This window comes from Haliotis cracherodii, unplaced genomic scaffold (assembly GCF_022045235.1).
Source record: "Haliotis cracherodii isolate W230 unplaced genomic scaffold, xgHalCrac1.p SCAF_8, whole genome shotgun sequence".
Taxonomy (NCBI): Eukaryota; Metazoa; Mollusca; class Gastropoda; order Lepetellida; family Haliotidae; genus Haliotis; species Haliotis cracherodii.
In genome coordinates, this window is record NW_027266341.1 from 17,915,428 (window position 1) to 17,941,472 (window position 26,045).

At 38.8% G+C, this 26,045-nt stretch overlaps 1 protein-coding gene across 4 annotated transcripts in view; it reads left to right on the forward strand.

The window, feature by feature from the left end:
* The window catches only part of LOC139450626 (protein Fe65 homolog), a 121,078-nt gene that overhangs the window by 88,701 nt on the left and 6,332 nt on the right, over positions 1-26,045 (forward strand). For 2 of the 4 annotated variants that reach the window (XM_071232412.1, XM_071232409.1), the window contains 11 exons: positions 3,847-3,962; positions 9,795-9,919; positions 11,104-11,308; positions 13,963-14,090; positions 17,623-17,852; positions 18,309-18,416; positions 20,022-20,137; positions 20,794-20,867; positions 21,809-21,917; positions 22,477-22,542; positions 24,962-25,073. In XM_071232412.1, the coding sequence (XP_071088513.1) occupies positions 3,847-3,962; positions 9,795-9,919; positions 11,104-11,308; positions 13,963-14,090; positions 17,623-17,852; positions 18,309-18,416; positions 20,022-20,137; positions 20,794-20,867; positions 21,809-21,917; positions 22,477-22,542; positions 24,962-25,060 (1,376 nt within the window). In that variant the 3' untranslated portion in view covers positions 25,061-25,073. The remainder of the gene's footprint in view (positions 1-3,846; positions 3,963-9,794; positions 9,920-11,103; positions 11,309-13,962; positions 14,091-17,622; positions 17,853-18,308; positions 18,417-20,021; positions 20,138-20,793; positions 20,868-21,808; positions 21,918-22,476; positions 22,543-24,961; positions 25,074-26,045) is intronic. The other 2 variants (XM_071232410.1, XM_071232411.1) reach the window with 2 other exon arrangements.

The following is a 26,045-nucleotide window of genomic DNA, read 5'->3' on the forward strand; positions in this document are numbered from 1 at the left end:
GCATACTGTTTACCCCCTTTGAAGGACATTTCTTTCCAGATATTTTTTATCTGGAACATGAAATATTAAAATACTATTTTACCTCCATGAATAACACTTTTATCCTTGCTTGAAATACTTTAATTCAGTTTTACTTCCATGAGGGACATTTTTATCTGGACTAGAAATTTTAGATTACCGTTTTACCACCAATGAAGGACATTTTTATCTTGGCATGAAATATTAGAATTTTTTAACCACCTTGAAATATGTTTTTATCAAGACAACTCACGTACTGTTTTAGTCCCCTGACCCACTCATACAAATTTTATCTTGACTTGAAATATAAGAATACCATTTTACCACCACAAAGGACTCTTTTATCTTGGCATGAAATATTAGAATACCATTTTACCATCTCCAAGGACATTTTTGGCAAGACATGAAACACTACCATACCAGACCTAAGAAGATCCAGGTAGAGAATAGGTTAGCTTCCTAACAACATGTTGTACTCCGGGGGGGATGTGAAGAAGGGGGATGTTGTGTCGCCTTGTCACACCGAAGCCCCAAGTTGGATTCCGCACATTGGTACATTGTGTGAAGCCCATTTCTGGTGTCCCTATGCCATGATATTGCTGGAATATTGCTAAAATGGCATAAAACACAACTCACTGTCCTGATTGAAGTTGATGACAAAATTATAGGTCGTATTTATGGAATTTATGCCACTGCACAGACATTTAGAAACAGCTATTTGGAGTATTCAATACATCCAGACAGGTTTTATCATTTTGTGACACCAGACATAGTGATCAATACAATTTGTACCTCACTAAAGTCCGAGATTTCCAAAGGCTGGTGTTAGATGTGTAATCCAAGTGTTGAAGCTTAGCCACCATGTTTACGTTCATGGTCTTTATCAAAGGAAAATGAATCCGATCAGATAGCCAGATAATTTGATAAATCAACAAATTCAAAATCTCAGCTCAGCATTATGGCCCGAATGTATAACCTATGTCTTTATCAAGACTGAAAAAATCTTGCCCTTGATGCACAGACCTTGAGATTGAGATGAACTAGTGTGATAGAAGGACTGACAACAAGATAGGATGCTGCTACCCCAGAGTTCAATAATGGCATGAAGAATGTTTTTCCCCCCGAAGGTCTTCTTTGTAATTGACTACGCTATAGTACAGAGACAAGATTGATCACACCATTGTCTTCTTGATCAGTAGTGCGACCCATCTTTGTAGCTTGTTTACTGAAAACACATTGAAAGTAGAGTCAATACGTTGCTTCAGTGAAGGAAAAAGACACACATATTTTTGTTTGGTGATGGGTAATTTGTTCAAACTTTTTGGGGTAAATCTCAGGCTCATTGATCACAGTTGATGATATGTGGTTTAGAGTTGGTGTTGAGACAGCAGTAGATGAGGGGTATTAGTTGAACAAATGTCTGTCGAGCTGGAATGTTGGGGGCCACTCATTTATTACAGGGGATGGCAGGCCCTCGAGACAGTGGGGAGGTTTTTATGGAGCGTCATGAAAATCTATTCCAGGGCTCACTTGCACAAAACTATTGCAGAGCTACGACAGTCGTAAGTCTGTGTTAAAGTATGGGAGTTACGATCATCTTAGCGCTACGATCTCTTTGTGGAACAGGGTCCAGGGCTCACTTGCACAAATTGATCTTAGTGCTACGATGATCGTAACTCCTATACTCTAACATAGACTTTAGAAGAGCTAAGGTCTCTTGTGTTAGTGGGCCCAGGGTCCAGTTCCACAAGGCGATTTTAGTGTTAAGATGATCGCTACTCCCATACTTTAACAAAGACTTATAACAGTCGTAGCACTGAAATCGCTTTGAGGAACGGTGCCCAGGTCCACCATAAACTTCGCACTATGACTATCACAAATCTATGCTTAATAATAGGCATTAAGACATTCAAGAAGATCTGTGTCAGAATTGGTCTTCATGTCAGCAACCCGTTCTTGTCGTAAGAGACGACTAAGGGGATCGGTTGGTTAGGCTCACTGACATGGTTGATGCATGTCATCGTATCCTAACTGCATTGATTGACGCTCATGATGTCAATCACTGGATTGTCTGGTCCAGACTGTAGACCTCCGTCATATAGCTGGAATATTGCAGAGTGTGGCATTAAACAACAGACAAAGTTGGTGTTAAGATCCCTAGTTGGTGTGGACCCATCACTCAGAAAAGAAGTATTGAGGACAATCCTTGGTAAAATAAATCTCAATATTGTTTTGAGTCAAGACATGGGCTTCAGAATATTTTATTAAGTAGGTTATCATGGGTGCCAAGTTTCCATAACAGTGTAAGCTAGTCTAGTCAGGTATTAGAATTGAAGCTGGCAATATCAAGCTTTCTTGATTTTTGTCTGAAAGACTGCAGGACGTTAAAGATTTTTGTTAAGATTGCCATAGCATCTATTGGGACAATCTTCATAGAGAGTGCCCTAGCATAATATCCCTAACAAAAAGCACTCTCAACAAGGCTCGAAAACAGTTTGCGAGTCCATTAATACCTCTTGACATTTTCCTGTTGCCCAAAATGGAAGCATTCATTACATGTGACAAGGAGTGCAGCATGGAGTTGTATTTAGTCAAGTTCTTTTCAGACCAAAATTACTATTGACTTCCATTTCTAAAAGGGACAAAAATTAAATTTTACCTTGTGCAGCCTCAAGTCAATTTTCTATAAATGAAATTATTCATGCAATGCTTTTGTGAAGTAGCTTGATCTGCTGTGATAGCGTTTTTGTGTGCGTAAAAACGTCACTTGTTAATTTAAGTTTTTAATACCATTTCGTGTTAAAGTATAAAGTTATTCCTTCAGGCTATCTGTAGGGTTTCAGTGTCAATGTAGTATACTGTAGTTAGTGTGTCAATGTAGCATTCATCCCCAAAAAGTTGAATTATTATTTTTGTAATTTTGAATTTTTAATGTAAACATTAATTTTGTGTTTTGGAGCCTTTCTCCTTTATATAAAATACAATGGTCTCTAGAGACTATCACAGATAGATTATACTTGGGATCAAAGCTGGTACTTCTTATCTCAACAATATTCATCATCAAACAGAAAATGTATTTATACAGACAACTCTGGAAAATGAACCAGCATGCATAAAAATAATTTAATTTTCATCTCTAATGGACCCAGAGTATTTTCAAGATAAGGCTTAGTATGTGACCTAGTCAGAGGAGATCATGTCTGTATGAATCAGTTGGAGATTGTGCATCTTCATACTCTGCATGTCATGCGTTCCTTTGAATTGAAAAAAAAAAGTGAGTGAGTTGGGTTTTACGCCACGTTGAACAGTATTTCAGTTATATCAAGGCATGTCCTTTTTATGTGGTAGGAAAACTCAAAGTGATGCAGGTCTCAGAGGTTTACCACTTTAGTGAAACCGAGAGACATGGGTATGGTGCTGACATCCCGAAAATTACTGTTAGGAACGTCAACCTACAACTCAAAAGAAGTTAAAGAACACAAGATTCTTTCATAGGACTATATACACCCGTGAAGATTCGGGTAAGAATAGGTGTTCAGCAACCCATGCTTGCCTTATATGGCCACCATGCTTGTCATAAGAGGCGACTAGGGGGACCTGGTGGTCAGGCTCGTTGACATCGTATCCAAACTGCATAGATCGATGCTCAAGATGTCAGTGACCGGATTATCTGGTCCAGACTCGATTACTTACAGACGGTCGTCATTTTGCTGGAATATTTCTGAGTGCAGCGTCAGGAAATTCGTTAATACAGACGATTTCATCAGTCAAAAACAGTACAGCCCCAGCTGACAGGGTTTCACTGTATGTGATGTTGTGTATTTCCAGATGACGATGGGGCCTACTACTGGCATATCAAGAGTGGAACCATTCAGCGTGACCCACCTTCACCTTTGACCCCAGAGCAAACAACACTGAGATCCATCTCCATTGCAAGTGAATCGGTAAGACGGGAGTTCTGCAACATGTAAACGTTTTTATATTCCATCATTGAAAAGATTGATCTGCAGCAAATTTTGATATGTTACATGATTTCAATCTCCATTGGAGCTACATGTTTTTGTCTTGTCATGTATGTGGGTGCTGTTGAAAATGCTATTTAAATATCCAAGATGACGTTGAAAATACTTCGTGAATATTTATGAGCTAAGTCAGTCTGCACTATGCAGTTGCAATGTATAGTTTGATAAATCATTCAAAATCTGTGGATCACCCCAAACACATGAGTGAGAGATGAATATTTGTCAACCCTAGACCCTCCCGAAGTTTTGCTGGTGTTGAGTGACATATATACTACTCCACTTTTCATAGAGATATATTTATATAAACAGGATACACAATCCAAAGTTGAGTGACGGGGCGGTCGGGTAGCCTAGTGGTAAAGCGTTCACTCATCACGCCGAAGACCCGGGTTTAATTCCCAACATGGGTACAATGTGTGAAGCCCTGCCGTGATATTGCTGGTATATTGCTAAAAGCGGCGTAAAACCCTACTCACTCAAAGTTGAGTGACATGATAATGTAAAAGTACAGTTGAACCTTATTGTGTTGAATTCATGGAGACCTGAAAAAAAGTTTGTGTGATACAGGTTTTGAGACAACCATCAAAGTAAATTCCTGAAAAGCAAAGATCAAATTATGAGAGATTATTACATGTAAACAAATCTTGGTTTCATACTACGATGATTGATAATAAGAGAGGAGTAATAGATCAATTAATACATTCCTAATCTATACTGTGTTAGAGTCATCTGGGAAATATTGTTCTTAATTTGGATGCTTGGGACTCCCAAATGAGTTTGAGACAACTGGGAATTCGACACATCCAGTTGACAGATTTGAGTGTTAATGATGAAATATATAGAAGATACTTCCAGGGACTGGAAGGTGAGTTTGAGACAACTGGGAATTTGACACAACAAAGTTCAACTGTAGCTGTTAGATCATGTTTACCCCCCCAACTCACAACCCCTCACAACACATGAAAACACACAACCCCCACTTCATACAGTCATCATGACCAGCCCTGTTAAGTTTGGCCAGAATTTGACCACTGCCGCCACTGCTGGAATTTGACCACTGCCGCCATGCACTGCCAGTAATATAGGCTTGGCCAAAATATCAGACCCTGTAAGTTTGATTCCCGTTATTCCAACCTATGTTATGTGAATATAAACACAAATGTTATGATGTTTATCAAGTGTTCAGTTCATAATTATCCCCGTGTAAGAATTTGGTCCACAGAAACCTATGTTGGTTGTTGGTGGTGTTGAGGAGCTTAAAGTACGAGACAGATAACATGAAATACGGTGTCTGAAACTGATGTTCTTAAGTATCACTCTCACTTTGATTAATGAGAAAAAAAGATGCCTTCTTAGATTCTGTAGACAAGACAAATCCAAACACAGAAGGATTCCAAGATAAAACGCAACCCGTCGTGAGGGTCTGCTCTTGCCGAAAATAACCTTCGCTGCTGAATTACACAATGCTGTCTCGGGACAGTGCTGTTTTGGTTTAACAGCAGCACCTTGTTTGAAATATTTGTCAGATAAAAACTTTTTCTCTCGGCCGATGGGGTAATGGCCGTTGCGGAGATGTTTATGGAACAGTATTTTGTTGATAATAGCTGCAGCACGACATGGGTAAAATTAGGACTGTTGCTCAGATCGGCAATTTATCGTCACCATTTTCAAGCCAGGGGTGTAATAACAGATTGATTTTGTACTTGATGCAGTGAATTTTTTCAGCCTTTTGCCTGGTAATGAGGCTGAATGTGTGCAATTAAAGTTTTTTTGTCAAAGAGTTTTCAAGAAGCTTTCTCAGATGTGAAATATCTTTCCGACTTTTTGTTTTGAATACAAACATTGCTGTTTTAATTGCCAAATTTCAAAGTTTGTTCTTAACTTCAGATATCAATTCATCATGCTCAATCCATCATTTAATTTGTCGTTACCACTCTCGACTAGAGCCAGTTTTATTTGTGATAATTGTTCGTTTGAAGGAATTACTTGTTTGCAGGCTTTTGGTCGACAGGAATATTTGTAGAAATGCTTTGAACAATTGTTGGCTTCTTCTACAGAATTGTTGGCAACAAGTTTGTAATTAAGTTTCAACATTGCTAGTTTAAGCCACAGTCTTTGAATGCCTGAGGTTACTATATTGTCTGGACAAAAAATAAATAAATCTGGAAATTTGATTCCTGATACCATATTTGTTTTTAGGTTTCAATCTTGATTTTGCTCTTTCTTTTGTAATCAAGGTTGGATTTTCGGTCTAAGTCCTGTCAGTGTGCATGTCAGTGATTTTAGATTGGAAATGTAGGAGAAGAATACCCTTTAGCTGTATTGGCATCGTTCTGGTGTGGACATTGTTGCAGAGGTGGTTAACCCTTGTGTGTTGGATTAATGAAGTTATCAATAAATGGTTCATTCCCTGATTTTTCTATCCTCTGTTCCTATTTATCATGCTTTTGAAAAAGAGTGATGCCTAAGAATGTTCTGTTCCTATTCCTATGTTATTCCTATGTTATGTGGAGTTCTTTCCTTTCCCCATCTCTTTCCATCCCCACCCCCCAACCCCCAACCCCTCTCTTCAGGTTCATACAGGCTCAAAAAGGCCTGGAATTTTAAGGTCCCTTTGGAAAAGTCTTGATTTCAAGTGTCAGCCTTGTTTCTAAATGACAAATACTTGTTTATAATAATAGTTATGTACCAAGGATGTTTAAGCGTGATTTATCACAGTGATAGATTTGTGCCAAAGATTACGACATGAATTTATATTATATTTATATTATTTGTTGATAGATCTTGTTGGAAAATCTGTGAGGTCCATACTGCTTTAATAGGTCTTACAACTAATATGTAGTATGCTGGATGTAAAAACAAATGTTCACAAACTAAGCTAATAACTAACTAGAAAAGCCATGAATATGACAGATGAAAGCCTGGAAAAGAACTTGAATGTCAGTGTTCCATATCAGTATGAACGTGTCTCTCTTTCTCCCTCTTTTTCTCTTCCCTCTTCCTACTTTATTTTCCCCTCATTTTCACCACTCTCTCCTTTCTCTCCACCTCCTACTGCCACTCCAAACATTGACATCAACACCATCACCATTAAACACACATTCCATGTAGCCATATCTCAAAGGCTTTGTTGTGTTAACACCTTCAGCATTGATGGTAGTCCTCTCTATACATGCACATTGCCTCTACCATCCCAACACAGCCTCAATGGCAGTGGCAGGCCCCAAAACTGGCCTCATCACTAGACAAGGTTATGTTGGCCAAGATAAAAAGCTGTTGAGCAGAATCAATTCTTCCCTAGTAATCTCATGGCCTGTATTCTAACCATGAAGCTCAAACATCAATGCCTGCACCCTCTCAGTGACACGCTAATCATTCAACGCGTCCAACCTTCTCCAGTAATCACCCTCCGTTATAACTAGCATCTGACACACTGACTCCTACCCAGCCTGAATATTGCCGCAATTTGTCCGAGCAAAATCAAAATTTAAAGGATCTTTTGCTAGAGTTGACATACGGCAAACGAGGAAATGATGGTGCATAGACATAGAAGATTAACGGCTAAGCCTGTCAGTGTGTACGCAGATGCAGAGAATAATTGAATGTTTGTTCTCAATGGGGGGAAAAAGGCCATATTTTTCTGAATTTGAAACATTTCCTTTTCCGTGCTGTCCAGAACAAAAGAGTTTTTTATTGAAGTCTGTCAGATTATTGAAATGGCCTTGTTAGAGTTGCACCTGAAATAGCCTCAAATAGATATTTCTTGCCAAAACAGCCTTCTCACAGACTTTTTGGCTCCAGAGATAGTTGTATCTCATATTTTCTGCTGAAATATTTTGTCCACTAGGTGTATCAATCATTGTTTGGGGAATATTTTCAATATGCAATTTGTTGTCCGAGGCGCTTTCAGTTTTGAGTTCACAGTTTCAGAAATATGAATCTATTACATCCATGGTCTTCAACCAGGATACTGTCAGTTTTTAGAAGATCAACTTCAAAGCAATATATAAATATGCTATGGGAGTAGCTGCTACGAAGGAATTTTCGTAGATCATTTCCTCCAGAGAATCATCATAAATATTCATTAAATAATGGACAACTACAGCAATTATGATTGAACTGCATAGTCTATGGTTATATTGGTGCTGTTATAATTTTGTTTAAGATGATGGAGTTGTGACTTTTTGTAATTATTAAAAAATGAGTTCGAGGTATGAATGGAGTAATTTCAGGTTTTCTGAATAAGAAATCAGACGTGGTTACTGAATTGTTTGAAGCAAGAACCCTGTGCATGGTGAAGATGTTGTCATTAATGAATGGTAGGGAAGGCTGACAAACAGATGCCGTGTCTTTCAGGAGCTTTGATTGTTGATACCACTGTCACCATTCCCATGCTCATACACTCACACGCACTCACACAGTCACATAACCTCACGCAGTCACATAAACTCATGCAGTCACATAATCTCACATATTGTCACATACACTCACACAGTCACACAAACTCACAGTCACATAACTCATACACTCACATGGAGTCACATAAACTCACACGGAGTCACATAAACTCACGCAGTCACATAAACTCACATACGGTCACATACACTCACACTGTCACACAAACTCACAGTCACATAAACTCACATATGCTCACATACACTCACACACTCACATGGAGTCACATAAACTCACATATTCTCACATACACTCACACACTCACACGGAGTCACATAAACTCACACAGTCACATAATCTCACATATTCTCACATACACTCACACATAGTCACATGAACTCACATACACTCACACAGTCGCATGCACTCACATACGCTCACACAGTCAAATAAACTCACATACGCCCACATCGAGTTTAAAAGAGCCTCGGTTACCTTGGGAGTTCTGTTTCAGAGCACTCTGGAAACAAGCAGCTCCATCCCCTTTATGCACTCACATAAACTCATATACACTCACATACACTCACATACACTCATATACACTCATATACTCACATACACTCACATGCACTCACAGAAACTCATATACACTCACATACACTCATATATACTCACATACACTCATATACACTCACATACACTCATATACACTCATATACTCACATACACTCACATGCACTCACTTAAACTCATATACACTCACATACACTCATATATACTCACATACACTCATATACACTCACATACACTCACATGCACTCACATAAACTCATATACACTCACATACACTCATATACACTCACATACACTCACATGCACTCACATAAACTCACATAAACTCATATACACTCACATACACTCATATACACTCATATACACTCACATACACTCACATACACTCACAAAGACCCCATACTTGCCGTTAAAGGCGACTATGCTTGTCGGAAGAAGCCACTAACGGGATCGGGAGGTCAGACTCGCTGACTTGGGTGATGCATGTCATTGTATCCCAATGGTGTGGACTTATGCTCATGATGTCAATCACTGAGTTGTCTGGTCCAGACACCATTATTTACAGACCGCCGTTATATAGCTGGAATATTGCTGAGTGCGTCGTTGAACAATAAACAAACAAACATACACTCACATCAAGTCACACATCATCACATACTCCCATACACTCACATCAAGTCACACATCATCAGATACTCACATACACTCACATCAAGTCACACATCAAGTCACACGTCAAGTCACACACTCACATACACTCGGAGTAACGCAGTTCTTCTGTTTCAGAGCACTCTGGGAACCAGCAGCTCCATCCCCTCCACCCCTACCAGCATCACCTCCAACACTGAGGAGCACCTGCAGGAGTTTGAGGGCCACGCCTTGCAGTACGCCGCCAAGTCCCTGCAGTCTCTGTGAGTACAGCTATGCTGCTACATTGGCCCTAACATGACCATGGCATTGTGAAGTGTAGAATTAGTCCAAATACCCTCGCTGGTCAAAAGATCAAGTATTTGAAGATCGAGATACTATACGATCGGTGGTGTTCGTGGACTGCTGACTGTGTAAGATCATACCCCATGCGGTTGCATGGATGAAAACTCACACCACAGGACTCTGATCTGTATGCTCCATTTCAAAATTACACATCGCACTCAGTGATGGCATTAAGCCCTCCATTTACTCCTCCAAATACTGTCACTTGGTTATAGGTGTGTGTTAACATGTTTGACTGTCTAAGTTAGTAATACCAAGTTAAACATGAAGTGTCAGAAAGATACGAGTGTGTGTCCCAACTTTGCCCATTTGCAGATATGTTTTGAGTCTTTGTTAGCAAAGCTCTGCAAACAGCTGCTGTAGTTGTCAAGCAGCACATTAGATCTAACTGAAGAAACATTATGTTGGGCTTTTCATCCATGTAAATTCAGAATAAATAATAAAGTTCATCTTCGGGATTTACGACTCGACTAACATATATTCTGCTCAGGAAACCAAACAAATGGTTCCTGTCCCGAGCGTGACAGAGACCTTTGTCGATGAAACTGCAGTAAAGAATGAATATGTTCCCCACATGTCTTCCTGGGGGATTTGTTCTCAAAATCCCAAATTTGAAAGCCTAATCCAGACTTGAAGTTTTTATGCACTCAATCCAAGAAAAACTAAAGTATTTTGGACAGGTTCAAATTGTGGGCAATAAGGAGTCTCAATGGAGGAAAGTCCATGACTGACAGGAATACAACACTTGAAGGTCTTGGCTTCCTTGATCGAAGATCCCCCAATGAAACGACCAACAGTGCCCTTATCAGAATGCCTTTCAGGAATCTGTTTTTTAAGTTACAGGGAAAAAAGCGACATCTTAATTTGATAAGGATCTTTCATTTCCTTCAAGGAGCATTTGCAGTCCATGACAGTTCCGAGAATGGTCAACGCTCAATACTTTATAAATGAAATCCGATTTTTATTCTACCTCTCGTGTTAGAGAGTTGACTCCAACACCAAATATGAGTATGCAAATGAGTTGGGTCGGGGATATCTCCCATTTATTTCTAATTACTGTGTCTGGTCGTGTCAATTAGGATATTGATTAATGTTTTGACAGGTGCTCCCCTCTGGAGAGGAAAGAAGGTCTGCCTGATGAACTCACGGAGAAACCGATCCGATTTGCAGTGAGGTCATTAGGTTGGGTGGGAATTGCAGAAGAGGACCTGACTCCAGAAAGAAGCAGCAAGGCTGTCAACAAATGTATTGTTGATCTCTCCCTCGGGAGAAACGATATTAACGATGTTGTTGGAAGATGGGGAGATGTGAGTGTAATTTAGAAACCTGACACCAAAAATGAAATATTTCGCTGATTCCCAGAGCACAACATTTGCATTCATCAACCCTGAAGTGACTAATGTGATAAGGATTCATCCATTATGAACTTATCATACTTGCAACTGATACAAACAGTTTGAAGATGAATCATCCAGAAAGAATAAATATGTTTTTGACATCCGATGGAATGATAGTGTTGTTCTATGGGAGTTGCACCAAGCATTGCATTACCTACATATTTTTGAAGAGAGAGTTCTTCCATGTAGTTGTTATGTTACTGTTTGGAACCAAACATTGGAAAATCCACTTTATAAAAATGTTGCAGCATTAGAAATAAAGCTTTGAAACCCTAGACCCGTAAAGATCTGTGATAGAACAGGTCTTCAGGAACCCATGCTTGCCTTAAAAGGTGACAATGCTTGTCGTTAGAGGCGACTAACGGGATCGGGTGGTCAGACTCGATTATTTTACAGACCGCCGTCACATAGCTGGAATATTGCTGAGTGTGGCGTTAAACAACAAACCAACCAATTGAAACAATTTAGGCAAGCAGTCAAAAATGTTCACTGGATTCAGCACTTAAATTTTTGATTCAATGGAAAAGTGAATAATTTTATCTTTTCACAGCCATGAATTGAAAAAAAGAAGTGATTGGAATCACAAGTACAAGCATATGATTTTAAAGCTAAAAACTAAACTATCCCAGAAATTATTGTCATTCAGAAGGTCAAATAAGTTTATGGAAGATTAAACTAGCAAGCTTAAGTCACTGTAAAAGACAGACCCTTGATCAAGGGTGCATGATGCCATTTTGGCCACTAGCCCAAATTAGTTTGTCTCATGTTAAAAGTGTTCATGTTTTTTTTCACTCTTCGGGGTCCTACAAGTTTCAGGTTAAGTTGCATCCCTGTTGATATGTGGTCTTGCAGCTGTGTGTACATGTAATATAAAGGCACTGATAGTTAACATGGCCATCAGGGCAGTACAGTTTGACCCCATGCAAGCCTTGTTAACAGTTCAGGACAAAAACAAATTTCATATTTTATAAAAAATCTGGGGGCAGGTGTGACAGCTGTCTAAGGAACCACAATGCACTGAGCATCCCTTGGGCACACCACAAACCTATTATCATGGGTTTGAAGCTGAGTTCTCTAGATTCATTTCTAGGTTTGTCAGCACCATACCCGTGCTCATTGCTTTCACATTAAGCTGACACTCGCTCAGGGGGCACGGGTTGCCCAGTCGTCCAAGGCGCCACGATTCGCTGTGCAGAGTTGCGTCCCTTGGGCACGCCAGAAACCTATGTTTGTGGGTTCGCCCCGATTATGTTTCTAGGTTTGTCAGCACTATACCCATGCTCGTGGGTTTCACCGAAGTGGTAAACGTCTGAGACCTACATCACTTCGGGCTTTCCTCCCACATTAAGCTGACATGTCGTGATATAACTGGAATAATGTTCAAAGCGGCGTTAAACCCAACTCACTCACTGACACTCACTCACTTACTTCATTAAAATCATCAAATTCTGCCACAAGAGTTGTATCAGTACCTTTAAAAAATTCTCAAGGAACATCAATTTTTTTCTATGCTATTTCCTTCATACAATGATTGGTCTGTACCCTCTGGAGGCAGTTTTATCCCATGCAGTATGACTGTTCGGCCTGGTGATCTTATGCTCAGTGTAACACTTTCATTTAACTGGAAATTCACAAACAGAAAAGCAGAATGTCAGTTTCTTTCCCCCCTTTGTTTGATGTATAGCACTGGTACTATCGCTGGTCAGACTCCTGCACTAACATGGCATTATTTATCATCAGAAAATTGTGAGAAATAAATTATCACATCGTAAATTTGATGAAATGATGTGATTTTGATGGTTTGACAACACTATTGATCATCACTGGTGGGTAATACAATCCTGGCTGTAGAACAATCCCTTATCACTCCATTGCTTTATGATAGTCTTAAAACGCAGAATGACATTTAAACATTTTGGCATCGATTTCTCTTTGCCTTGGGTATTATTTATGTTTTCAGTAATTATGATGTACTTTCATGATGGTGTGTGCAGATAACTTTTGATATTTCTAATGCTCAAAGAATTTTAGAATCAAAACTTCTTCTTTTTTTGTGTGTTCATTTTATAAAGACATTATTGATAAAATGGAGGTGATAATAACTTTGTATGACAGCAGAAGATTTTAATGCATTGAAAAGACCTTCAGATTTCAAACAATTTTGACAGATTTACAAATTTTCTCAGTTCCAAGATTTTATACTGGACAACTTTAAGCCAACCTGCCAGCTCGGAAAATCATGATCTAATCATGTCCCACATTTTAAGAACAAACACAAAATAATATGTTTCTTTGATGTTTGTAAAACCCTCCTGTTTCTTTTCTTGTTTCTAACTCTGTGGCAGGATTTAGATCTGTAGCAGATTCACAGATGTTTTATCCTGAAATAAACCACACTTCATCATTCATTTCTTTGCCATTTATCACATAGGTATATTATATTTGTATAATCAAGGGCTTGTGATTTTTCAGAATGTTTTATATGCAAAGGAATATTTGAGGGGTTATGACATATATTTTACGGCATATAATGCATGTTTCAGGACTGATGATGTATGTTTCAGGGCAAAGACCTGTTCATGGACTTGGACAGCACCAGTCTACGCCTCTTGGACACCCAGGACTTCAGCCTCCTCAACTGTCAGCCTATCCACTCCATCCGAGTGTGGGGGGTCGGGCGGGATAATGGGAGGTAAGCCTCGGGAACAGTCTCCCACCAACATCACAACAAAGCACCTGTTCCTTATAGGGATGTAGCAACATAGTCGCATTCTCTCTTCATATGTTATGCCAATTTATAAAGGAAGTATGGTGATACAGAATTGTAATTGATACAGATGGCATATTGATTATCCAAGGTTGTGTGGTGAACCACAGCAGAAAATATTCTGACATTTGACATGGTCAATTTGCCAAGAAGCAACAAGAATTTGTATTTTATTTTGAAATTGCTTCTATCCGAGCAATTCAATTAGAGAGCTTCTGGGGCCATATTAGAGATTAGTGGCTCACACCTTTCATATGAATCTTATTTTTTTTAATTGATCATAATTTTTGTCATAATGGCTACTCAGATAAGGCTGTATGTTATGCTGTTGTATTGACAAGGGGGTCAGTGGCCTGGGTCAATCAATGTCCATGCCCTGATTCCTTGATATTGATTGTCTAATACGCTCAAGAATTTGTTTATGATATTCATATCATTGCTTTGAGTCATATTGGACTGCCTCCGTGGTCTAGTGGTAGAGCATCTGCCCAGAGAGTTCAACGTCCGGGGTTTGATCCCCGGCCACATCAAACCAAAAGATGTTAAAAGATTGTACTTGTTGTTACCTTGTCTGGCGCTCGGCATTTAGGGGCTAAAACAAGGACTCATGGTCAACTTGGAGTCAGTATACTGTGTCTGGGTGGGGTATTCATGTTAAACTGCAGCATGGTATCTCAGTGAGCTAGCACTATAAGTCGGCATCAGTCCGGACTAGTACAAGCGGCCAAACACAAACCCCTGTACACGCATGTCGCTATATAAGTGCAATAATCTGGACACGACATTAAACCCCATTTCACCTCAACTTGAGTCAATAGTATCAGTTTATGTAGAAATAAGGCATCAGTGTAGAATTAAATGAAGCCATCAGATATACTACTCAAAAGAGGTCTAGTGATGTCAGACTACTGTATTAAAAAAATAAAAAATCTGGTGTTCTTTAACTTCCATTGAGTAGTATATATGTCATTTGGGTGTGTCACAATACTAAGCGCTTAAAAATTCACTATGTTGTTACGTCCCTAATTCTTGGAACAGGATCTATATTTCTTGTTGCTTTTAGAATATTTGTCAGATCTCCAATACTGGAAAGTGAGTCAACTTCAGTAGAGCCTCTGTTACCATTGCTCTCGCCATCTAATCATTAGTTTTCTGGTAAACAGTATTTCTCCCCGAACAGATCCTACAATCAACAGGCATTAAATTTAATCAAACATCAATGCATTATGACTTGGAAATTATGTTTGAATATTTATTTACTTATTGATTAATTTGGAATGTGAAATTAATTTGTATTAATCTATCGCTCATTTTGTATGTAGATTATAACTCTTTTAATTGATAAGAAATTTGATAGATTATAGATTTTGTTTTTCTTGGGTCTCTAACATCTCTTTTGTCTCCTTTCTCCCTCATCTATCAGGGAAAGGTAACTCTTGATGTACTCCATGTTTGCGTAGTTCTTCAGTCTGGCCTGTCAGTCTTTCTGTCTGCGTTTATTTATTTTCGGATGAAATATGTTATTCGACTAATTGTATTATTCTCGCTGTAAACGAAATCTACATATATTCAGTTTAATCTGTTAATCTGAATTTTGTGTTTGATAAAATTTGTCTTTATGACAAGAATTCAGACGTTGTTACAGTTATTCATTTGGGAAAAGATATTTGTCATTATAATAAAAGTCATTTTACTGAAAAAAGTTTAAAGAATTGGATTAGATTTATTGATTTTTTGTTACTGTCTTCATACACAGGAACTCAATGATAGCGTTTATAACATAATATATTCATAAATAAAAAAATCACAACCCTCTATAAACATATAGACAAGGAGTGACACACGCCATCTTGGTTCTTATTCAAGATTTCGCACTCTTTGTGTGATTTTTTTATTTACGAATATATTATGTTATACACGCTATCATCGAGTTCCTGTGTCTTCATACAGTGTCATTCAATTCATATTATTTGGTGTCAAGGTAAAAAATGTGATTTGAAGGTGAAGATTATGTATCCGTTGAGTGTTTCTTTACATTCTGTTTGAGTACCTTCCTTCATGTGTTTATGTATCCATCACACACAGACATCTGCTTTGGTACCTTCTCACTTCATTCATGTGCAGCTCAAGGATGTGCTATTTGTTTTTATGGAGAAGCAGGCAGTGGTGTAGCCTAGTGGTTAAAGCGTTCGCTCATCACACCGAAAGCCCAAGTTTGATTCCCAACACTGGTACAATACGTGAAGCCCCGGAATATTGCTAAAATTGACGTAAAACTATATTCTCTAGCTCCCTATCATGGAGCAGATCAGGGGTAGGCAACATTGGCGATGTTCAACAATCAGCAGCTCATATTGGACTCATGGTTTTGTCAGCTGGCTAGATTTGGGGATAAAACGACCAGTCCAATTTGATTTATCCCTGCAGATAAGTTCAACTGTTTATTATCATGATTATGATAAGGAGCAGATGAAGATGCTGAGTTGATGGACCGATACTGGATGGGTGTCAACCAGGGAAGATCATTTCTTAATGATTATTTGGTTGATCGTGTATGTCATTGTCCAGGTATGAGGAACGATGCTCAGTTTATGGGCACTCTAGCAGCTAAGCCCCAGGGCTGACCATCTCCCAGCTATGACCTGACTGATGATGTATGTCATTGTCCATTGGACCAATGCTCAGTTTATCTAGCAGCTGAGCCCCAGGGCTGACCATCCCCCAGCTTTGACCTGACTGATGATGTATGTCATTGTCCATTGGACCAATGCTCAGTTTATCTAGCAGCTGAGCCCCAGGGCTGACCATCCCCCAGCTATGACCTGACTGATGATGTATGTCATTGTCCATTGGACCAATGCTCAGTTTATCTTGCTGCTGAGCTTGCATTGAACACTGATAGATGACCACCAGAGAAGACATCCTTCGGGACATGACCTTGGTAATCTGGCTACCATTCTTCTACTATGTGTGGATCAGTGGTCAATCTCTGTCTCTGACCAGCAAGGAAGACCATCTGTTGGCTATGACCTGACTAATCAAGGATGACATTGTCATGACAGGTGGCTCATGATACATTTAGTAACCATTCTGTTACCTGGTGATGGAAACAATATGCATGGTTGACCTCTGGGAAGAACCATCTCTAATGGTACGATCAAGTAGATTACTGTCCAGTCGTGCTCATTCTGTCGACCACTGGTTTGTGTGCTCCTAGCCTGATGACAGTTTGCTTTGGTATTTGTTAGATATTGATTATTATCTGTTGTTATAAATTTTATGTATACTCTAGGACAGAGTATCTTTTTCTTCCATCTCCCTGAATATTTTACTGACATTGCACGTAAATTCAAATCAGAATCAGATTAAATAAGATTAAATAAAACTGTAACACTTTAGTTTTTTTTCAATATCCTTCTTTTAGTTGTCTTAATGTTCTACTGTTTTGGATTTCTAGAGATTTTGCGTATGTTGCGCGGGATAAGATGAGCCGCCGCCACATGTGCCACGTGTTCCGCTGCGACACCCCAGCGCGGCAGATCGCCAACACGCTGCGGGACATCTGCAAGAAGATCATGGTGGAGAGGACAGCTATGCAGAGACTCAGCAGGCCCACAGACCTGCCTAACTTGGAGAAGACCAACCAGCCAAATGGACAGAAGCTGTCCTTCCAGAGTCTTTATTCCAGTAGGGGTTTGTCTAGAATCCTGTTTTTTGACATAACCACCACCGGTTTGTCACTTTAGGGGTGATTGTGATTGCTGACAATAGCCATTTGGTGTAATTGATGCTGAACTTGTCCATATTGACAATATTCTTTTGTTCCATTACCAATTTTGGAAAGAATCCCTTTTGTAAAATGGTATTGATTCAGTGACTTTCTCCAAGACAAATTGCACTGGGACATTTTCATAACATTCTTACATTTTGAATGGACTTTCTTTCGTTCGATTCAGTTTTATGAATCAATTAGAAACCGTGTTATTATTTTCAAGCAGTTTCACATTCAACTTTGTTATCCATCTGTTGAGGTATATATTATAGACAGGAAACAAATGGGGACCATTTATTTGGAATGAATTGTTTGTTCCCCAGAAATACTTCTGATTCTTTGCCTGACAGTTTGACCATCCATTGTTGCAGATGCATCGTTCCCCACCCCGATGGAGGAACCCAAAAAGAATATCCGGTGCCACTACCTTGGCCAGATGGAGGTCGGCAGAGCCACAGGTACCACGGATTCTACGAGACGTTAGTTTGATAGAATCCTACCATCTTTTTTCTTCTTTCAATATCATGGTTGTTAGCTCAACTGGTCAGAGATCAGCTGAGATGTTGTACTTGTCTGGAGCCCATTGTCCATCCTTCTGTCCTGAAATTGTCCATATATGATACTGATAGTTTTGCTTAAATTATTCTGTTTCAAATTTCAATATGGCTGCCTTCGTAGACATCTCTGTAAATACGAGGCACATATAGCTGAATCTTCACGTAATTGTCACCCGGAATGTACATACACCCAGTTGTTAATGACAATCCCTTTTTGATCGACCCGTGAAGGTTCCGGGGTAGAATAGGTCTTCAGCAACCCATGCTCGCCGTAAAAGGTAACTATGCTTGTCGTAAAAGGCTACTAACTAATTGCGTGGATCGATGCTCATGATATTAATCACTGGATTGTCTGGTCCAGACTCGATTATTTACAGACCGCCATCATATAGCTGGAATATTGCTGAGTGCAGTGTTAAACAACAACCCATACCTAACCCTTTTTGACCATTGAGTGTGTAGGCTTGGACAAGCAAATATGAGACTGAGGCTTTGCAAATCTCTGGTGGGGATTCCTGGTTAGAATATGTGTTCCCAGCTATGTATGCTTGTTATCAGTTTGGAATGGTCTTCAGCAACCCATGCTTGTCGTAAGAGGCGAATAACAGGATTGCGTGGTCATCGTATCCCACTTGCGTAGATCAATGCTCATGATGTCAAGCATGGGATTGTCTGGTCCAGACTTGATAATTTACAGACAGCCATCATATATAGCTGTAATACTGCTGAAGGCTGCATCAAGCAACAAGCAAACCTATGCTTGTTGTATGAAGGGACGAAAAGGATGAGGTGGACACATTTAGTGATTTGGTTTCCATGTATTTGTACCCTGATGGCATGGGACATTGCTCATTACATCAATTACTGGCCATGTTATGTCTGGTGTGGACTAGACTATATACAGGTGCCGTCATAGAGCTGGAATATTGCTGAGAGGTGTAAAACAACAAACATAGTACACAGCAATGTCCCTAATGGTCTCTCAGATATATTATTATTATGATTCACTTTTCTATAAGGTACTGCTTATACACATCATATAAGAATCCAGACATTGATAAATATTTTGTTCATTATGCGGCATTTTCAGCATTAATCGTAAATTGATGTATCATAGTATCTGGATAACATTGGAGTGAGTGAGTTGGGTTTAACGCCGCTTTTAACAGTATTCCAGTTATATCACGGCGTATCAGCTTAATGTGGGAGGAAAGCCCGAAGTGATGCAGGTCTCAGACGTTTACCACTTCGGTGAAACCCACGAGCACGGGTATGGTGCTGACAAACCTAGAAACCTAATCGGGGTGAACCGGGATTCGAACCCACAATCATAGGTTTCTGGCGTGCCCAAGGGACGCAACTCTGCACAGCGAATCGCGGCGCCTTAGACGACTAGGCCACCTGTGCCCCCGGATAACATTGGAAATACAGTAGCATGGTTATTGACTAGAAATGTATACTTACCTGTATCTATTGCATGCTTGCATAACACAAAGGGGAAACTAAAAATCGTTCCTAATTTTGCAGGTATGGACACCTTGAATGAAGCGATAGAGCGAGCTTACCGCAAGGTGCCCCCCGAGCGATGGCTGTTTGTCAATGTTGCTATAGCACCCTCAACACTCACTATCTCGGAACATGGGGTATGTACAAAAGTTGGACTGGCTGCAGTCTTCACATTTATACTTACCAAATAAATTATTTTCAGAATTATTTTTAAGAATCTGATAGTGGCTAGAAAAAGCCATCTTCCTTTATGTGTGAAAAATGTGTTTCCATGGTTACCTTGACATCATATGCAAACTTCTGTGTCTGTTTCACAGATGACATACTGCAGCCCTATGGCAATATCACTAATGTTGTATGCATGTACAGGTTGTGGATGAGATTGTGCGTCCAGCATGCTCAAATGTATAGAATAGACGCAGAAAAGAAGAAAACTGCTTCCCGAGGGAAGCACAATCATATTTATTGAACCAAGACAAGTAATTTAAAGGTCTTGTAATTCAAGTTATCTTACAACAACATTTCATTACTTTGCAGGGCCCCGTTCCACAAAGCCATCTTAGCACTAAGGTGATCGTAACTCCCATACTTTAACACTGGCTTACGCTAGTCGTAGCGCTAAGATCGCTCTGTGGAACGGTGCTCAGGACTGCTATATTTCCTGTAAGGACCCCTGAAATTATTTGCTGGGCTCTCTGAACCCCGAGTTGTGTAAAACCCTGTGATAATGAGTGTTGTTGGTGATGATATGATCATATGTTGTATGTTAACAAGAGAAACATTTTGTTTTCAGAGACCCGAGAATAAGATTGATGAATGTCGTGTCCGCTTCTTATCCTTCATGGGTATTGCTATGAACAACGTCAAGTAAGTGACTTAGACTCGACTCTTGGTACAATCCTGACACTTTTTGTATTGATTTGCTGTCTTAATCTCATTCTTGCCACTTTTAATGAACAAGGCTACAGAGCTACGTATAATGCTGCTTTGAGATTGTTGACAAATAATATAATATTCTTTGCTTGAATTACCAGCATGATAAAGCTTCTCCGTAAGGCTTAAAAAAGAAAAGAATTTGTTCTCAAGCAATGGCTTTTGAAAATATAGTGTGGGCAGAGGGCCTTTTTTCCCCTTTTTTTCAGTTGTACAAACTAGTATGTAACCAAATAAACAGCTGTGTACAATCGACCTGGGTAAGGGCCTCCCTACATTAATATATTCCTTGATAAGTAAAATAGTGGAATACAGTATTTGACTACCGTTGGACTATCAGTGTGTGCATAATACACGCGTACAATAAGCTTTGATTTTGTTTTGCAATGCAAAAACATTGACAGGCTTATTTTACGTGACAAATACACATGTAATCCTAATCTCTGCGTATGAAACCATGTCTGGCATAAAACACACAAATACCAATGAATTTGTACATCATCACGTCTAGTGATGTTTTATTGTAAATTTCATTGACCAAATTTGCAAACGGCAAAACAAGCACACAAACTCCTACTGCCGCCACGCCCAGGACACATAACATGAGATGCGCAGTAAAGCAATGCAAATGTAAAGGAAGTAACTGCACGCTATATTGAATCACATTGTTTTTAAGTTTTGTAGGATTTTGTTCGAGACGCGGAATATTTAAGGTTTTTTTTTAATTTTTTAAAAATAAAAATAAAAACAAAACATGCTTCGGACTTTGTAATGATGCGGCCGTCCCTGAGAAGCAGGATTGTCATTTTTTAGCCCAAAACAAATACAAATATCCTGTATAAGTAAATGGTCTAACTTGTGCTTTGTTTCACCAGATTGTGTGCGTTCATTATGCACAATGCGCAGGATGACTTCTACGCCCATGTATTCCACTGTGAGCCCTCAGCTGGCCCTCTCTGTAAAACCATTGAAGCTGCTTGCAAGGTGAGATCATTGGACAACATGATTCGTGACAAGCTGCTGCTTGAAAGCCTTTACATGTGAAATTATCTCTTTCTATAAATATGTGAGTGTAATAGAGGCTGCCTACCCCTTTTGATATGCAGCATTTGGGGGTCTATTCAGTGGGTATTCGGGTCGCAGCAGTGTTGTATGCACGATGCAGATGACATTGTTTGGGTACTGAGATTCAACATTTAAAAAACTAATGATGTATATGGACATTTCCCTCTTTTTTTTTACGTTTTCTTAAACAAATTAAGTACTTTAACTTCTTCAAATCCCATCCTTTATGATATTGGAATGTGTTCTGTAGGTTTTCGTCTTTGGTCGACTTTCTGCCAGTTTGTAGTGTGAATTTCTGACATGTACTTTTGAAATATGTTATAAGTAGTTTTAGGGATTCAGGGGTGAGAAAGAGGTGTAGGGGGGGCACTCATATAACATTAGTTAGCACTGTCAGGAACTTGTCCCAGAGGTTCCTGATATTTGCAGTAATGACATGAAGTTAACTATGTAAGATATATGGCTCCTATTTTCGCAGCTCCGTTACCAGAAGTGTCTGGATGCACATCCGCAGACACCAAAGACGCCATCACAGGGAGGAAAGGTAAGGGAGAGAACTCTCATGGTTCTTTGACATTATCAATATGGTACCCGGAGACTAGATAATGTCATGAGTCAAGTCGCAAATACAGAAACACAGTGTATGCTTTGTACACATAGAAATATGGAATTGATTTGGTACTTCAACTGCTTGTTGTCAGTATCTCAAGATGTTGTGATACAAAACTTCTTTAATCATTCTGATGTCATGCCTCTTGCTTTCAAATTACATATTCCTTCTAAACAATGACATTTCCTGGACTCTAATGCTTCATTGAATTCTTCATTCTTCTGGCTCTACAGACGCATGCTGCATAGTTTCAGGAATAATTGTTTTTTTCTTATTTATTTATTTATTTATGTTTGAGTTTGTTACTGTAATCACATTTGTAAGAAAAATAGAATTTGTTTGAAAATACCAACACAAATATGTAGGAAAGTTTCATGTTTCAATGTTTATATTGTCAGATTAAGATACCATAAATAAATTTACATACAAATATATCTGTTCTTGTAAAATGTTAGATTTAGAATAACAACTTTAATTAATTCATATGTGTTTAGAGTATATATTTAATTATATTCTAGCTATCATACGTACACAATAGTGTTTTGATATTATATTGGAGTTAACGTAACATTTGTAATATCAGTTAGATACAGTTGTGTATAGCATAAAATTGTGGAGAATAAGATAGGAATGTTGGTTCTTTTCAAAGATTCTATTTTCATAAATGTGTTTCATATCTTTTCATGTCATATGGTATCAGTTCCTTTTTGGTGTTTAACTGTTTTTGTCATTCCCTATGATTCTATTTAGCTTCACTTTTAAACAAATCTACTGTCATCTTATAGGAAACATATATTGTGTACTTTCTACAGAGTATTTATTCATCATGCTTTACATGATAGTCATGGGATGAGAATTTTCAGCGGAATCACAGATTTTTGTGCCACATGCCACTATGTATTATATACGATATGCCACTTTGCCCCAATATAAGCATACATCATAAAGTCCCCAGATGCCAAGCTAACTTTCAGAGTGTTTTCATCCCTGGATAGTAACCAGGTTCTGGTGTGCATCCTCTACTCCTGGCATGCACCATATCAATACCATATGTCATAAGTTGATATAGATATGCATATTGAGATTATATATTCATATGAATAATGGCATATGATTAAGTCACACACACATGGATTATGATTGAACATTTTAGATCTCTTACCTTAAAGAAACGTTAACATTAATTGTCTTAAATTATTGACATAAATACCCTGATACAGTGAACTTTTAACATTAATTCTCTTTGACAAAAATATCCCAGTACAATGTCAGTGTGTTTGTAGAGTTAAATTGTCAAAAGGGGAACAGATGGTTCCCTGATTGTGTGACCTGTGGTGTAGTCGTTGTACAGTGACACTGTCAATCTCAAGACTTAAGTCATAAAGGACATAGGCGTCCTCCACTGACAACCACAATAAGTATACCTTTGCTGATGTCTATACATTTGCCTTCTTAACTCATACTGGTAAACAATGTTAACTCCTTAAGTATTGCTGGAGGGTGTGTCCAATGGATGTAGTGGATACCAGTTGTCAAATATCTGAAGTAGCTGGGGGCCAGGTGACCCAGTCATCTAAGGCGCTGCAAGTTGCTGTGAGGAACCCACAACCTGTGATTGTGGGTTCGAATCCTGATTCGCCCTGATTATGTTTCTAGGTTTGTCAGCATCTTACCCGTGCTTGTGGGTTTCACCAAAGTGGTAAATATCTGGCTTTCCATCCACATCAAGCTGACACGCCGTAATATAACTGGAATATTGTTCAGGGCGGCGTTTAACCCAACTCACTCTCTCAAAGTAGCTGATGTCCACAGCATCCGTTCCATGGACCTTTGACACAGTACCAGTGTGTCACATTGGTACATTTATCACAGAAAAACATCTAAAATTGTCCTTGTTGAAGTTTTGGTGACTACTTGAAACATGAAACTATAAGAACACCATTTGAATGATGTTATATTCAGTCTGTGGCCTTAACCTTTAGCTCAGATACCAGTTCCGTGCCTAAATTCAGACTTCAACGTTAGTCCAGCAGTTGAAAACAAGTAAAATTCACAGAGGACTTGTGATTTCCTGTTGGACTATGACTTTTTTACTGTTAGGTACATGTCAACTCAGAAACAGACTTTGATGCTGAATTTTATTTTGTAATTAATGTTGTTAATTTTGAAGCCTGCAGTTGTAATCTAGGTTCTTGATGACCCCATTGCAGAAGGGTAGAATCTGCTGACACTAAGACTAAAGATTACATTTGGGGTCATGGAAGGAATTGGCCACAGACTGTATATTTTAGGTCCCCCAACCAGGTAGAGTTCTTTGATTTGCTTGTTGTTTTACGTTCTTTTGTTCTCCCAGGGACTAGGGGCAACCTTAAAGGCTGGAGTTAAGGCCAGTGTGACAAGTGTTCAAAATGTCATCGGAATTCTTAAAAGCAAGCGAGCAGGACAGTGCTGAGGTTGTTGTCTAGGTAACAGTCGGAAAAACAGACTGTATTGTCTGTCGTTTGGCTTCCTTTTGCAGCTATCAGTGGGCATTGAAGGCTTTGAGTGAAAAGTATATTCATGAAGTGTTGTGGCAAAAAGTTGCTTTTTGCTAATGTGCATGCATTTGTAAGCCTATTTGCATAGACATCCAGCTGACTTAATGTGTTCATGTGTGACTTAATGTGTACATATATATGTGAGCAATCAGAAGTGCTGAACAGATTAATATTTGCTGATGTAGACAATTATATATCATTGTTTGTTTAGACTATATGCATGATCATTATTTACTATGAGTATTTTGAAGTTCCTTGTTCTGTGAATTATTTATGAAACATTCCTGCCAAGTAAATATGCATTATTTATCAAATATTGAATTCTGAATTCTGAATTGATCACATCAAATTATGCATTCGATGTGAAATTTTCAAATTTGATTAATTTGTCCTCTATAGAAAGTCTGTTCAGTTCTTCTAACCTATATGTTTGCATCAACTGTTTTCTCTTCACGGCTTTTTGTGCATGTATTGTGCCATGTTGTACCCACTCACTGCCAGCTGCAAAATGAAGCTAACTTCCTTCCATGTCAGCTTCTATCACTGGAATGCTGGGTGCCTGCAGAGTTACTGACCTTTACATGGGTTATCTCCCTTTGTATGCTCCCCTCATTCTTCAGACCCATATATATCATGTGGAAAACCCCATCTCAGTTGGAGGACACTGACTGTTTGAAGTTCTTTAAGCATGTGTATTATTATGTATATGCATATATATATTTTGTATTTGTAGCTTTTAAGTGTAAGGCTGTTCTTTTTCAGTCATTGAATCATTTATTTAGTTGAATTTGATATGTTTAAAGACTATGCATATGGACATTTGTGATCTGTATTTCAGTAATATCATTTTCATGTTCAGTGCTGATAGTTATGTCTATCTAACATTGCTTTCAATCTGCA